Source organism: Bubalus kerabau, chromosome 9 (genome assembly GCF_029407905.1).
Source record: "Bubalus kerabau isolate K-KA32 ecotype Philippines breed swamp buffalo chromosome 9, PCC_UOA_SB_1v2, whole genome shotgun sequence".
Taxonomy (NCBI): domain Eukaryota; kingdom Metazoa; phylum Chordata; class Mammalia; order Artiodactyla; family Bovidae; genus Bubalus; species Bubalus kerabau.
In genome coordinates this window covers 12384343-12401103 of record NC_073632.1, presented here as the reverse complement: position 1 = coordinate 12401103, position 16761 = coordinate 12384343, and the positions used below count along the sequence as shown (strand labels likewise).

The window sequence follows — 16761 nt, the reverse complement described above, 5'->3', positions numbered from 1 at the left end:
TTGCACCCAAGTACTGCATTTGGACTATTTTGTTGACTATAAAGGCTACTTCATTACTCTAAGGGATCCTTGCCCACAGTAGTAGATGTAATGGTCATCTGAGTTGTATCACCATAATAATAAGTATATCTTAACATGACAGTCTTGGGGAGGTGGGTAGATGCTAGTCAAATAGTGAATAATTTTGAGAATAAATGATTTCATTTGGAAGTAGCATTTTACAGGGAATATTGATGTATTATAGTATTGGATAAATTTGGCTGAGCTTTGAGGGAAAAAATAATAAATTTAGGGCTAAACTTTTGCTACAGAAATTCATGACCTAAGGCTTGTAGGCCAGATCTAGCAACTGTCTTCATCTGCTTTATCTGAACACATCCATTCAATTACATATTGTCATGACTGCTTTCACACTGCAATTGCAGAGCTGAGTATTTATTACAGGGACACTATATTCCACAAAGATGAAAATATTTACTATGTGCCCTTTTATGGCAAAAGTTTGTGTAACCTGCTCCAGGAGGCTACAGGATAAAATCTAGTAATTCAATGAGAGTAAACAGTAATTGTAATACTTGTTCTTTGAGTGTTTGATGAGGAAAGTTAATCTTCCCATGACTAATTAAGTAGAATTAACATACAACCCAGGCAAATGACTTTAGTTCCTTCAAGATTAACTGTGTTCTATCTAACATTTGATTCCAAAATGGTTTAACTTTGCTAATTTCCTTTAGTTGTCTATTTGAAGGACTCATGTGCTCTTCTTCCTTTTTTTGTTAGCTTCATTTCAATTCCTAGTACCGTGGATGTAACCTTATTATTATTAGTTATTATTTTGATATAGAATAGCTTGTTCTAAGTGTTTACTTTAATAATCAACTGTTTCTAAATTTACACACAAAAAGGTTTTGGTATCATTCTTATATATGAAAATAATAAGCCTTTATATTAGCTACTTTTCCTCAGTGGATATATCTTGATTTGTCTGAGTTTATTTTATATAAATTATTTATTTCCACCCTAGTGATGGAGAGTCTACACTGTCCAATAACTTTAACTATGCTACCATGTCATAATTATTTTATGTATATTGGAATAGTTATTTCTGACATATGAACATGCTGTGTAGATGTTTTCTGTTAAGGTTTTTAAATGATAAAACTGAAAATTAAGCTTTATGAACTTTTATTTTCAGTCCATATAATTTAAATCATGAATTATTTATTGTATTTTAAAATGAAGGGATTTGCAAATGCTCAGATTTCAGCTCATACTTCAATAAATCAGAGTATTAGAATGCAAGTTCAGAAGGAAAACAAAGGTGACAAAAGGAAATCTTTTATTTTTCTTTGCAATTTTCAGCCCTTTATAAAGACATATTTTATTAAAATATAGCTGATTCACAATGTTGTGTTAATTTCTGCTTACATCAAAGTGCTTCAGTTGTACATATATATGTACATACACTTTTTTCATATTCTTTTCATTATGGTTTATCAGAGGATGCTGAATATAGCTGCTTGTGCTATATAATATTGTTTATCCATTCTCTATATGATAGTCAAGGCTGTTGTTTTTTTTTCTTTTAACTATTTTAATCTCAAATATCTGTGCCTAAGACTGACACTTTGCAGTTTGTTTATACTCATCCTGCAAATCTAGAATTTTTATGTCATAGCTTGTTTTATGGTTTCTGACTCTTCACATGTGGTTATAATTTAATTATGTATCTATACCCTTTGCTCTGTGAGTTTTGCAGTGATTCCCACCAGAATATCCAAAGTACACTTTTGCTTTCAATGTGCATTAGTGATTAGTCTTGACTTTTCAGGGCTCCTGGTCTTTGCCTGGGATAAAAATGTGTCACTGGTGTCCATTCTCTCTGGATCACAGATTGAAAACACAAGGAAAGATCTAAATTAGTGCTTCCTAGCTTTTACTATGTTATTGATTCTCTAATGAAGCTTTTTAGATATATTTTTCCTAATTAACTTCTCCCACCCATGAAATTTTAACATCATAGGTATATCGATTTTGGTTCTATAATGTGGTCCTTTGCTGCTGCTTCTGTTTAGTTGCTAAGTCATTTCAAAGTGTTTGTGACCTTATGGGCAGTAACCCACCAGGTTCCTCTGTCCATGGGATTTCCCAGGAAAGAATATTGGAGTGAGTTGCCATTTCCTTCTCCAGGGGATCTTCCTGACCCAGGGTTCAAACCCATGTCTACTACTTGACAGGCAGATTATTTACCACTGAGTCACCTGAGAATGCCCTGTGGTCCTTTGGAAGAACAACAATAATTGCAAAGTCTAAATTCCATACATACATCAAGAACCAGTTTTTACCCCATTGGGACCAGTATTGCTTGCCTTGATGGTGCATAATTTAAACCCAACTTTAAGCTAGAAGCTCAGACTTATTTATCCAAGACTCATACGAGCAGTCAAACCATAGCTGACAGACAGCCCCAGGATAGTGAAGTAACTTTTTATTTGTAGGTCACTGAAATTTGTTCGTTATGTGGCAATTTTTCAGATAACACAAATATATTACTCTTCATTACACCAATATTCACTTATTCAACAAATATTTAGTGTCTGTAGAGCATCAGACACTATGTGTAACAATGGATATGAAAGTAAAATTTATTATGGCTTAGAAGGCACATAATAAGCAAGTAACTACAATGGTGGCCAATTTGTTGCTCAGAAAGGAAAATGATAGCAGAACAAAAATACGTCTCAGGGAGACTTTTAAGCAGATGCTTTGTTAATGTACTGAATACTTCTGATGTTGTTAGGAATTATACAATTTGGGGAAATTGTGCATAAATCCTCTGAAGTTAGAGAAAATTTCATTCAAATGAAGAGAAAAGTAATGAGAGTGAGTCAGGACAGAAGTGGGGGCTTCTGAAGGCAAACTCTGGAGGTCTGCTCTAACTTATAGCTGTTGAAGTGACTTTTGATATGGAGTTTATGTGCCCCTCAAAAGATGTCAGTATATGAGCCTCAGCTCCATACATTTCCTAAATTATGGCTTATAAGTGTCTTTATTTTTTAAGAAGAAAGTCCAAACCTTAAATATATATATATATATAGGAGTTCTGTGACCCAGCTAAGATTAAGACACATTTAATCAAGGATTATATATAAAGGGGGTGTCCTTTTTAATTTTATGTTTTAGAAAGATTGCTTTGGAAAAACAAACTTAAAGAACCAAGGTTTAGACAGAAGGGAGTGGACATTGAGGGAAGAGTGCAGATGGCAGAAATCATGAAGATTCCATTATGTGAGTGGACAGTTTAAAGAGATACTTATTAAACAGGATTGCTAAGACTTATTAACAGTGTTTTGGAATAAATTGGGAAGGATTGGAGAAGACAGATAGACAATTTCATGTTTCAGTTTTTGAAAAGTGGAAGGGATGGCCATATCATTGCTAAGTGAAGGCAGAATTTGAGGCTGGGGTAATAGTGACATAGCTAGAGTAAAAGTTCATAGGTAGGTAACTTGGGGAGACATTATCCAGTCCCATTTCTATTCATATGGACAGCACAACTTCATCAATCACAGGAAAATCATCCCGAAGAATAGAGGTGTTAGGAGAATTATAAGTGCTTTACCATTAAGTGGAGAATTTTCCTGAAAAAGCTATTGTCACCCTGCTTGTTTAATTTATATGCAGAGTACATCAAGATAAATGCCAGGCTGGATGTAACATGTGCTGGAATCAAGATTGCTGGGAGAAATATCAATAACCTCAGATATGCAGATGACACCACCCTTATGGAAGAAAGCAAAGAGGAGCTAAAGGGCCTCTTGATGAAAGTGAAAGAGGAGGGTAAAAAAGCTTGTTTAAAACTCAACATTCAAAAAACTAAGATCATGGCATCTAGTCTCATCACTTCATGGCAAATAGATGGGGAAACAATGGAAACAGTGACATACTTTATTTTCTTGGGCTCCAAAATCACAGCAGATGGTGACTGCAACCATGGAATTAAAAGATGCTTGTTCCTTGGAAGAAAAACTATGACCAACCTAGACAGCATATTAAAAAGCAGAGACATTACTTTGCTGACAAAAGTCCATATAATGAAAGCTATGGTTTTTCCAGTAGTCAAGTATTGATATGAGAGTTTGACCATAAAAAAGGCTCAATGCTAAAGAATTAATGCTTTTAAAGTGTGGTGTTGGAAAAGAATTTTGAGAATCCCTTGGACTGGAAGAAAATCAAACCAGTCAATACCAAAGGAAATATATCCTACATATTATTTCGAAGGACTGATACTGAAGCTCCAATACTTCAGCCACCTGATGAGAAGAACTGACTCACTGGAAAAAAAAAAAAAAAAAAAAAAACAAAACAAAACAAAAAAAAAAAAACCCTGATGCTGGGAAAGATTGAAGGCAGGAATAGAAGGGGACAGCAGAGGATGAGATGGTTGGATGGGATCACCGACTCAAGAGACATGAGTTTGAGCAAGCTCAGGGTGATGATAAAGGATAAGGAAGGATGGCATGCTGCAGTCCATGGGGACACAAAGAGTTGGACACAACTGAGTGACAGAATAACAATAATCCCTTCTCAAATTCAGGGAGTGCTTGTAACCTATGCATTTCATGCTGCTGAGCAGAAAGCTGTGGAATGGTTTCCACATGCCTTCCTTTCCTATATTGTTCTCAAAGCCATGTGACCCGTGATCACTGCTCCATGAATATCTTAGCCTTCTTATATAGTTTACTGTCTACCATGCTATTTCTGAATTGTTTTTACTTTACACTTCCCTTTGCCTGGTTTGTGACTAAATTTACTTAACTTTTATAACTCCTACTAATTCTTTAGAAATATGTCAACCATGAACTTCCAGATGTTCAAGCTGGTTTTAGAAAAGGCAGAGGAATTGGAGATCAAATTGCCAACATCTGCTGGATCATCAAAAAAGCAAGAGATTTACACAAAATCATATATTTCTGCTTTATTGATTATCCCAAAGCCTTTGACTGTGTGGATCACAATAAACTGTGGAAAATTCTGAAGGAGATGGGAATACCAGATCACCTGACCTGACTCTTGAGAAACTGGTATGCAGATCAGGAAGCAACCATTGGAACTGGACATAGAACAACAGACTGGGTTTCAAATAAGAAATGGAGTACATCAAGGCTGTATATTGTCACCCTGCTTATTTGACTTATATGCAGAGTACATCATGAGAAATGCTGGGCTGGAAGAAGCACAAGCTGGAATCAAGATTGCTGGGAGAAATATCAATAACCTCAGATATGTAGATGACACCACCCTTATGGCAGAAAGTGAAGAAGAACTAAACAGCCTCTTGATGAAAGTGAAAGAGGAGAGTGAAAAAATTGGCTTAAAACTCAACATTCAGAAAACTAAGATCATGGCATCCGGTCCCATCACTTCATGGCAAATAGATGGGGAAACAGTGGAAACAGTGGCTGACTTTATTTTTCTGGGCTGCAAAATCACTACAGATGGTGACTGCAGCCATGAAATTAAAAGATGTTTACTCCTTTGAAAGAAAGTGTGCCCAACCTAGATAGCATATTAAAAAGCAGAGACATTACTTCATCAACAAAGGTCCATCTAGTCAAGGCTATGGCTTTTCCAGTGGTCATGTATGGATGTGAGAGTTGGACTGTGAAAAAAGCTGAGCCTCGAAAAACCAATGCTTTTGAACTGTGGTGTTGGTGAAGACTCTTGAGAGTCCCTTGGACTGCAAGGAGATCCAACCATTCCATCCTAACAGAAATCAGTCCTGGATGTTCATTGGTAGGTGTTATTTTGAAGCAGAAACTCCAATACTTTGGGCACCTGATGTAAACAGCTGACTCATTTGAAAAGGCCCTGATTCTGGGAAAGATTGAGGGCAGGAGAAGAAAGGGACGATAGAGGAGGAGAAGGTTGGAAGGCATCACCAACTCAATGGACATGGGTTTGGGTGGACTCCAGGAGTTGGTGATGGACAAGGAGGCCTGGCGTGCTGCAGTTTATGGGATCACAAAGAGTTGGACACAACTAAGCAACTGAATTGAACTGAACTGAACTAATGCTCTGAAAATCTAATTAAATAACTTAAATCTTGGCTTTGAGTTTCACCCTTATCCATTAATAATAAAGTGTTTGTACTTTTATGGTTGAAGTGAAAATTTTGCTAATTTTCAACATGTATGCAATTCTCTTTCTAAACTGTGATCATCTGTGGTTCAGATACTTACTTACTTTACTTGTTTTTTTATCTCTAGTTCACACTGTACTGCCTGGGAAATAGTTATTTCCTGCTTGTCTTGTTAAAGAGATGACTTGCTGTTAACAAAATGACCTAATATATTTTCCCTAACAAATTCATCTTCTGAATTGCACCCCAAGTGCTGCCCTCTATGCAGCTTTCCAGGTCCTCCTTGCCTCAGTCTGTTGAAGCTTCTAAAATACAATATGACAGAGTGGGTGACTTATAAACACAAGAATTCATTGCTCACAGTTCTGGAGGCTGGAAGTCTGAGATCAGGGTGCCATCATGGTTAGGTGAGAGCTTTCTTCCAATCAAAGATTTCTCACTGGGTGCTCACAGGGAATAGGAAGTCAGCAAGCTCTCTAGGACCCCTTTTATAAGAGCACTAATCCCTTGCATGGGCTTTCCTGGTGGCACTAGTGGTAAAGAATGCTCCTGAGAGTGCAGAAGACATAAAAAGATGTGGATTCAATCCTTGAGTCAGGAAGATCCCCTAGAGGAGAGCATGGCAACCCACTCTTGCCTGGAGCATTCTGTGGACAGAGGAGACTAATGGGCTTCAGTCCAAAGTGATGTAAAGAGCTGAACATGACTGAAGCAAATTAGCACAGCACACATAGCACACCCTTGCATGAGGGCTCTACCCTCATGACCCAACAATTTCCTAGAGGTCACATCCCATCTCCTACCATCGTGTTTCAGGGAGAAGATATCAACATATGAGTTTTGAAGGGACACAAGTATTTAGACAATTTATATTCTTTGTTAGAATCAATCTTTCCTTAACTACAATCTTATAACAAGTTTGGGCTCGATTCTGGAAATTATAACATCTGACTCTATCTAAATCTTATCACAGTCTTTGTTAAAATACTTGTTAAGTAAATATATATATATATATATATATATATATATATACACACACACACATATACTTTTTAAAACTTATCTTTATTGCAAATTAAAACCATTTTTTTACATATGCACAATGCTTGATATAGAATTTTATGGATAATACATAATTATAAAAATTCAACATACATGAATAATTTTCATGTAAGAGTCAGTAATATATTGCATTTATATTTTGAATTCTTTAGAAAAATATTTTGGCTAACTTTATTAGATTTAGGAAGGCTTTACTATAACTTTGAAGAAATTCTTATTTACCACTAATCATTTAATTTCTGATTTTTCAGTGATAACACCTCCATTGTTATATTATATTGAAGTTGTACAATGTATATTTATAGTGGAAATGGGCAATCAAGCCAATCCCTTTGTTATTTCAAATGTGCTGTTTATCACAATCATCTCCAATATTTTTAACTGCAATAGATTTGTCACAGGATTTTTAGTTCACATACCTTAATAATAAATTTTTAATTGAAGTCAAGGGACAGATGAAACTTTATTTTAGCAATAATCTAAAATCATCCTAAATTTGATTTTTTAAAAAAGGCACTGTGACTGGTGAATTCTTTTTGAAAACTATCTTTTTCGGTTCTTTGAGTAGAATATTTTCTTCTTTCTTTGGTATATGAGTCTATGTTCTCATGCATTACCTAAATTTGCTACTCTTGAAACAAGTGAATGTCTCACAGTAGGAAGGTGAGTTTTCCTGGAATAAAGGATCTATTCAACAAAATAAGCTTAGTGAAAACACTTAAAGTTCTACAAGCTTGAATCATTTAATGAATAAAACATGAAGCTGGTAAAGAAAAGTGCATTATCCTTTAGCAAGGGACTTCAAAACTGTTGTCTAGAATATACTTTCATTTTTTTTCTAACCTTTTAAAAAAAGTTGGTTCTGCAAATTTCTCTCCTCCATATTCCCTTCCATGTTTCAGCCACTGGTTTATTTAATTTCATTTCATCATCATTCAATAAATCACAAATGTGGTCAGTGCTGTATTTTCAAGCTATAAAGAAAGTAAGATCTTGATTATAGCTAGTAAACCTCATAGTGGTTATAGTAAAGTACACTTTCTTAGGGACTACCTGAGCATAGTTTTATGACCTATACAATATATACAGTGACAAGCCTTGGCTATCTTCCTTGTTACTATTCACACTTATGTTTTCAAAAGATTAAAATAAAATAAAATAAAATAAAATTTTTGGCATATCATGATTACAAAAGTCTATAATTCCATGATACTGATTAAACTCTAAGAGGATATAAATGACTCTGACTTTAATGTGTGTTTCTGCACATAATCTCAGTGGGCTCATCAACTGATGGTTTTGCTCGGCTCCATTAACCATTAGTTAAATTAGTCATAACTTTCTTAACATTATTGACTAATTGCATTGTGATTCTGAGGTAACTCTAGAGTGTACTAAAACTCCAAACTTATGCAATACACTTTTCCTTCATAGTGTGACATCATGCTATTTAAATCATGATTGATGACTTTCCTTCAAGATAACATAGAAATTCCTGACAGAAACATCGAACAAGAACTAGAGAATTCAGTGGAACATGCAAATGCATGTTTCCTTTATACATTAAAATAATTGTTTTAAAGGTTACTAACGTTCTCAAAGGCATTCTTTTGAAAGCATCCTATGATAACCTAAGTAAAACATCGATTAATGAGGAATAATTTTTCTTGTATTACTATTGAATTTAATTATGTCCTTTTGAAATGTGCCTGTCATTTGGAAATCTATGGGGGATGAATAACAACCAGAAATTAAACTCTTGTTGGATGAGAAGAGATATTCTACCTATTCATCTCATTCATGTGTCATTTACTCATCTGTTCTACAAATAACTTTTAAAGGCAGGTAATGTTATAGATATCATTTGGTTCCTTTGGATGTACTTATCTTAAAGAATATGGCACAAATATAACTATATATCTTAACTATTTGGGAAAATGTTTATTTCCTAGTATTTGCTAGATAAACTAGAATGTTAAATAGAAATGGAAATGGAAAACAACTAAATCTAATATATAAATAAAGCTTCCCAAAGTTAGTTTTAAATCTATTCTGTTTCTTAATGATTTTTCAGCCATATCAATTTATTTGTTCTTTTACTTGTACATAATGATTTGATACATGTATATAATGCAAAATTATTGCCATAATAAGGCTAGTTAACATATCCATCATCTCACATAGTTTCTTCTTCGTCTTCTTTTTTTTTTTTTTTTCTTTTGTGGTGAGACTTTTTAGGATCTACTCTCTTAGTATCATTCAGATACAAAATGCAGTATTGTAAACTATAGTCACCATGTTATACATTAGATCCCCAGAATTTATTCATTTCATAATTGTAAGTTTGAACTTTTTGACCATTTCCCCACTTTCCCCACGCCTCAGCAGCTGGGAACAACCAACTTACTGTTTGTATGAGTTTGACTTAATAAAATTCTACATACAAGTGAGATCATACAGTAACAAAAGATAATTAGTTTTTGTTACACAGAAGAAAAAATGAGGTCTCACAGAATAGTGGGGACATTGACACATAAGTCAATTCACACATAAGTCAATTCCTATTTAGATATTTACTGATAGTTTCAAGAAAAATAGGACTTCCCTGGTGGCTGAAGTGGTAAAGAATTTTCCTGCAATGCAGAAGACCCAGGTTTGACCCCTGGGCCAGGAAGATCTCCTGGAGAAGGGAATGGCAACCCATTGCAATACTCTTGCTTGGAGAATTCCATGGACAGAGGAGCTAACATGGTGCAGTCCATAGTGTTGCAAAGAGTCAGACATGACTAAGACAATAACACTTTGAAGAAAAATAGAGGGTAAATATAAGAGTGACTACAGTGGGGTTTTGGAATATGGGTCTTTTTTGAAAGTTCGTCAGGGAAGGCCTCACTCTTAAGATTACATTTAAACAAAAAGCTGTTTAAATGCTATGAGGAAGAAAATTTTGTGGGAATGACCTGTGACATGGGCTTCCTGGTGTTTTGTTTTTGTTGTTTAGTCCCTAAGTCATGTCTGACTGTTTGTCACCTCATGGACTGTAGGCTTACAATTTCCTCTGTCCATGGGATTTTCCAGGCATTAATACTGGAGTGAGTTGCCATTTCCTCCTCCAGGGGATCTTCATGACCTAGGGATTGAACCTGAGTCTTGTGCATTGTTAAGTGGATTCTTTAGTGCTGAGCCACAAAGGAAACCTTGTTTGTTATTTGGATACTATTTGAACAGACTGATCAAATGAGTGAGGAGACATGAGTAAAAGATGTGGTAAGAGGGGCTGCTGAAAGCCAAATGGGGAGAAGCAGAGAGTATAGCTGCACTGAAACAACATTTTGCTTTGAGTTCTTCTTCCTCTTCTTTTTTTTTTTTTTTAAATTTATTATTTGACTGAAGGATAATTGCTTTACAGAATTTTGTTGTCTTCTGTCAAGCCTCAACATGAATCAGCCATGCTGCTGCTGCTGCTGCTAAGTCGCTTCAGTTGTGTCCGACTCTGTGCGACCCCAGAGACGGCAGCCCACCAGGCTCCCCTGTCCCTGGGATTCTCCAGGCAAGAACACTGGAGTGGGTTGCCATTTCCTTCTCCAGTGCATGAAAGTGAAAAGTGAAAGTGAAGTCGCTCAGTCGTGTCCAACTCCTAGAGACCCCATGGACTGCAGCCTACCAGGCTCCTCTGTCCATGGGAATTTCCAGGCAAGAGTACTGGAGTGGGGTGCCATTGCCTTCTCCGGAATCAGCCATAGGTGTACTTATATCCTCTCCCTTTTGAACGTCCCTACCATCACCCTTCCAATCCCAACCCATTTAGCTTGATACAGAGCCCCTGTTTGCATTTCCTGAGCCATACAGCAAATTTGTGTGGCTATCTGTTTTACATATGGTAATGTAAGTCTCCATGTTCCTCTTTCCATACATCTCACCCTCTCCTCCCTTCTCCCATTGTCCATAAGTCTATTCTCTATGTCTGTTCATTGCTGGCCTGTAAATAGGTTCTTTGGTACCATTCTTCTAGATTCCATATATGTGTTAGAATACGATATTTATTTTTCTCTTTCTGACTCACTTCACTCTGAATAATAGGTTCTAGGCTCATCCACCTCATCAGAACTGATACAAATGTGTTCCTATTTGTGGCTGAATAATATTCCATTGTGTATATGTACCACAAATTCTTTATCCATTCATCTGTCAAAGGACATATAGGTTGCTTCCATGTTCTAGCTATTGTTAATAGTGCTGCAGTAAACAATGGGATACATGTGTCTTTTTCAATTTTGCTTTCCTCAGGGTATATGCCTAGAAGTAGGATTGCTAGGTCATATGATGGTTTTATTTCTAGTTCTTTAAGGAATCGCCATACCATCTTCCAGAGTGACTGTATCAATTTATATTCCCACTGACAGTGCAAGAGTGTCCCCTTTTCTTCACATCCTCTCCAGCATTTATTGTTTGTAGACTTTTTGATGATGGCCATTCTGACTGGTGTGAGGTGATATATCATGTGGTTTTGATTTGCATTTCTCTAATAATGAGCAATGTTGAGCATCTTTTCATGTGTTTGTTTGCCATCTGTGTGTCTTCTTTGGAAAAATATCTGTTTAGGTCTTTTTTCCCCACTTTTTGATTGGCTTGTTTGTTTTTCTGGCATTGAGTTGTATGAGCTGCTTATCTATTTTAGAAATTAATCCTTTGTCAGTTGCTTCATCTGCTATTATTTTCTCCCATTTTGAAGGTTATCTTTTCACCTTGCTTATAGTTTCTTTTGCTGTGCAAAAGCTTTTAAATTTAATTAGGTCCCACTTGTTTACCTTTCCTTCTCTTTTTCTTTAATTTCTGTTACTCTAGGAGGTGGGTCACAGAATATATTGCTTTGATTTATATTATTGAGTGTTCTGCCTATGTTTTCCTCTAAGAATTTTATAGTTTCTGGTCTGACATTTAGATCTTTAATCCATTTTGTGTTTATCTTGTGTATGGTGTTAGGAAGTGTTCTAATTTCATTTTTTTTTTTTTTAACATGTAGTTGTCCAATTTTCTCAGCAACATTTATTGAAGAGGGTTTCTTTGCCCCATTCTTGCCTCCTTTGTCAAAACTAAGGTACCCATAGGTTCATGGGTTTATCTCTGGGGTTTCTATCTTGTTTCAATTGTCTGCATTTCTGTTTTTGTGCCAGTACCATACTGTCTCGATGACTGTAGCTTTGTAATATAATCTGAAGTCAGGAAAGTTGATTCCTCCAGTTCCATTCTTCTTTCACAAGACTGCTTTGGCTATTCAGAATCTTTTGTGTTTCCATATGAATTGTGAATTTTTTTTGTTCTAGTTCCGTGAAAACTGTGATTAGTAATTTGATAGGGATCACATTGAAACTGTAGATTGCATTTGGTAGTATAGTCATTTTCACAATATTGATTCTTCCTACCCAGGAACACAGAATATCTCTCCATCTGTTTAAGTCATCTTTGACTTCTTTCATTAGTGTCTTATAATTTTCTGTGTATGGGTCTTTTGCCTCCTTAGGTAATTTTATTCCTAGATATTTAATTATTTTTCTTGCAATGGTGATTGGGATTGATTCCTTAATTTCTTTTTCTGATTTTTCATTGTTAGTACATATATAAATGCAAGTGATTTCTGTGTATTGATTTTGTATCCTGCAAGTTTGTTAAATTCACTGATCAGCTTCAGTTATTTTCTGATACTATCTTAAGGGTTTTCTATGTACAATATCATGTCATCTTTCAGACAGTGAGAGCTTTACTTCTTTTCTTATCTGGATTCCTTTTCTTTCTTTTTCTTCTCTGATTGTTGTACTAGGACTTCCAAAACTATGTTGAGTAATAGTGGTGAAAGTTGATACCCTTGTCTTGTTCCTGATCTTAGCGGGAATGCTTTCAGTTTTTCAGCATTGAGAATAATGTTTGCTGTAGGCTTATCATACATGGACTTTACTACATTGAGATAGGTTCCTTCTAGGCTGATTTTTTGAAGAGTTTTAATCATAAATGGGTATTGAATTTTGTCAAAGGCTTTTTCTGCCTCTATTGCAATTATCATATGATTTTTATCTTTCAATTTGTTAATATGGTGTATCACATTAATTGATTTTCATATGTTGAAGAATCCTTGATCCCTGGAATAAACCCAACCTGATCATGCTGTGTGAGCTTTTTGGTGGGTTGCTGAATTATGTTTGTTAAATTTTTTTTTGAGGATTTTTGCATCTATGTTCATCAGTGATATTGGCCTCTAGTGTTCCTTTTTTGTGTTGTCTTTGTCTGGTTTTGGTATCAGGGTGATGATCACCTAATGGAGTAAATTTGGAAGTCTTCCTTCCTCTGCAATTTTTTGAAAGAGTTTTAGAAGGCAAGGCATTAGCTCTTCTCTGAATGTTTGATAGAATTCTCCTGTGAAGCCATATGGTCCTTTGCTTTTGTTTTTTTGGAAGGTTTTGGATCACAGCTTCAATTTCAGTGCTTGTAATTTGGGTTGTTCATAATTTCTATTTCTGGGTCAGTCTTAGAAGATTAAACTTTTCTGAGAATCTGTCCACTGCTTCCAGGTTATCCATTTCATTGCCATATAGTTATTCAAAATAGTCTCTTATAATCCTTTGTATTTCTGCATTTTTTGTTGTAACCATTCCATTTTCATTTCTAATTTTGTTGGTTTGATTCTTCTCTCTCTCTGTTTTTTTTTTTTTTTTCTTGATGAATCTGATGAACGGTTTGTCAGTTTTGTTTATCATTTCAAAGAACCAGCTTTATTATTTTTACTATTGTTTCTTTTGTTTATTTTTCACTTATTTCTACTTGGATCTTTATGGTTTATTTCTTTCTGCTATTTTTTCCCCTTCTTTTTCCAGTTGTGTTAGGTGTAAAGTTAGGTTGTCTACTTGATGTTTTTCTTGTTTCCTGAGGTAGGATTGCATTGCTATAAACTTCCCTCTTAGAACTGCTTTTGCTGCAACCCATAGGTTTTGAGTTGTCATGTTTTCATTGTCATTTGTTTCTAGAATTTTTGATTTCCTTTTAATTTCTTTAGCAACCTGTTGGTTATTTAGAAATGTGTCGTTTAATCTCTATGTGTTTGTGTATCTTAACAATATTTTTTTTCTTGTAATTTATATCATGTCTCATAATGTTCTGGTCAGAGAAGATGCTTGATACAATTTCAATTTTCTTTAATTTACTGAGGTTTGATTTGTGATCCAAGATGTGGTCTATCCTGGAGAATACTTCATGTGCACTTGGGAAGATGTATTCTTCTGCATTTAGATGAGATGTCTTGAAGATATCAATGAGATCCATCTCATCTAATGTAGCATTTAAAACTTGTGTTTCTTTGTTAACTTTCTGTTTTGATGATCTGTCCACTGGTGTGAGTGGGGTGTTAATATCTCCCACTATTACTGTGTTACTGTCAATTTCTCCTTTTATGTTTGTTAGTGTTTATTTTATATATTGAGGTGCTCCTATGCTGGGTGCCTAGATATTTACAATTGTTGTAGCTTCCTCTTGGATTGACCCCTTGATCATTATGTAGCATCTTTCCATATCTCTTGCAATTTTCTTTAAGACCTATTTTATCTGATATGAGGATTTCTACTCCAGATTTCTTTTGCTTGTCATTTGCATGGAATATAATTTTCCACCTTCTCACTTTCTGTCTATATGTGTCTTGAGGGCTGAAGTGGGTTACTTGTAGACTGTATGTATGTATGTGTATATATATATATATATATATATATATATATATATATATATATATATCTTATTTTTGTATCCATTCAGCCAGTCCGTGTCTTTATTGGAGCATTTAAACCATTTACATTTAAAGTAATTATTGATATATATGTTCCTATTGTTATTTTCTTAATTGTTTGAGGTTGATTTTGTACATCTTTTTACTTCTTTTGTGTTTCTTGACAGTATAAGTCCCTTTAACGTTTTTTGTAAAGCTGGTTTGGTGGTACTGAATTCTGTTAAATTTTGCTTGTCTGAAAGGCTTTTTTTTCTTCATCAATTTTGAATGACATCCTTGCCGGGTACAGTGATCTTGTTTGTAGATTTTTCCCTTTCAGTACTTTAAATATATCTTACCATTCCCTTCTGGCCTCTAGAGTTTCTCCTGAAAGGTCAGCTGTTAAGTGTTCGGGGTTTTCCTTTTATGTTACTTGTTGCTTCTTCCTTGCTGCCTTCCGCTGTCCGCCAGCCATTATGCTCCCCTCCGCGTTGCCCCGCTGTCCGGGTTTGGGCCGCCTCCTACACCAGGTCCGTGCCTACGCGGAGGCTGCTGCTGCTCAGGCCCCTGCTGCGGGTCCGGGACAGATGTCCTTCACCTTCGCCTCACCCATGCAGGTGTTCTTCAATGGCGCCAACATCTGCCAGGTGGATCTGCCCACGCAGACCGGAGCCTTTGGCATCCTTGCAGCCCATGTGCCCACTTTGCAGGTCCTGCGGCCAGGCCTGGTTGTGGTCCATGCTGAGGATGGCACCACCTCCAAATACTTCGTGAGTAGTGGCTCAGTCACAGTGAATGCTGACTCCTCCATGCAGTTACTGGCTGAGGAAGCTGTCACCTTGGACATGCTGGATCTGGGGGCAGCCAAAGCGAACCTGGAGAACGCACAGTCGGAGCTGTTGGGGGCAGCAGACGAGGCCACTTGGGCTGAGATCCAAATCCGCATCGGGGCCAACGAGGCCTTGGTGAAGGCTCTGGAGTAGGCGGTGCCTGCCTCACACTGGTCCAGCTGGGAGACCTGGTCGGAGCTGGGCAAGGGTGGCCTGGCATGAAGACCCAGCTCCCCATGGGTGCAGGCTGACAGGGAGTAGGCCTGCGTGAAGCTGTCCTGTTAATAAGCCACTAGGGGGCAGCACAGTGCCAGTTTCTGCCCAGAGCGCCCCTTGGGGTCCTGCCCCTTTACGCTAAATAAACCCAGGGAAACCAGCCTGTTCTGGCAGGTTGGGTGGCTGGGAGCAAGCTGGGACACTTGCCCTGCTGGCGAGGAATGCTGTCCCCCTGGGGGGTTCTCCTGCCATCTGCACCACTGCTCTGCTCCTGCAGTGTCTGCTGCAGAGACCGCTGCTCCTAACCACCAGCAGACAGCCTGCCCCCTGCCCAGCCCGTATTAAAGACCTAGGATCCAGAAAAAAAAAAAAAAAAAGTGTTTAGTCTTTGTTACTTTTATTAGTATGTATCTTGGTGTGTTTCTCCTAAAGTTTATACTGTATGGAACACTTTGGGTCTCTTGGGCATGATTGACTATCTCTTCAAATATTTCTTCATACTCTTCCTTTGTCTCTTCTTCTTTCTCTTCCCTATAATTTGAGTGTTGGTGTGTTTAATATTGTCCCAGAGGTCTCTGAGACTATCCTCAGTTCTTTTGATTGTTTTTACTTTATTCTGCTCTTCAGAAATTATTTCCACCATTTTATCTTCCAGCTCATTGATTTGTTCTTCTCTTCATATATTCAGCTATTGATTCTTTCTAGAGTATTTTTAACGTAAGTAATTGTATAGTTTGCCTCTGTATGTTTATTCTTTAATTCTTCTA

At 36.5% G+C, this 16761-nt stretch overlaps 1 protein-coding gene across 1 annotated transcript; it reads left to right on the top strand.

Annotated features, from left to right (window-relative positions):
- The first annotated feature begins 15409 nt into the window (after positions 1 to 15409).
- Positions 15410 to 16137, top strand: LOC129659955 (ATP synthase subunit delta, mitochondrial-like). The gene has a single exon (XM_055591460.1). It carries the CDS (start codon positions 15425 to 15427, stop codon positions 15929 to 15931), a length of 507 nt encoding a protein of 168 aa, XP_055447435.1. The 5' UTR covers positions 15410 to 15424; the 3' UTR covers positions 15932 to 16137.
- Positions 16138 to 16761: the final 624 nt, after the last annotated feature.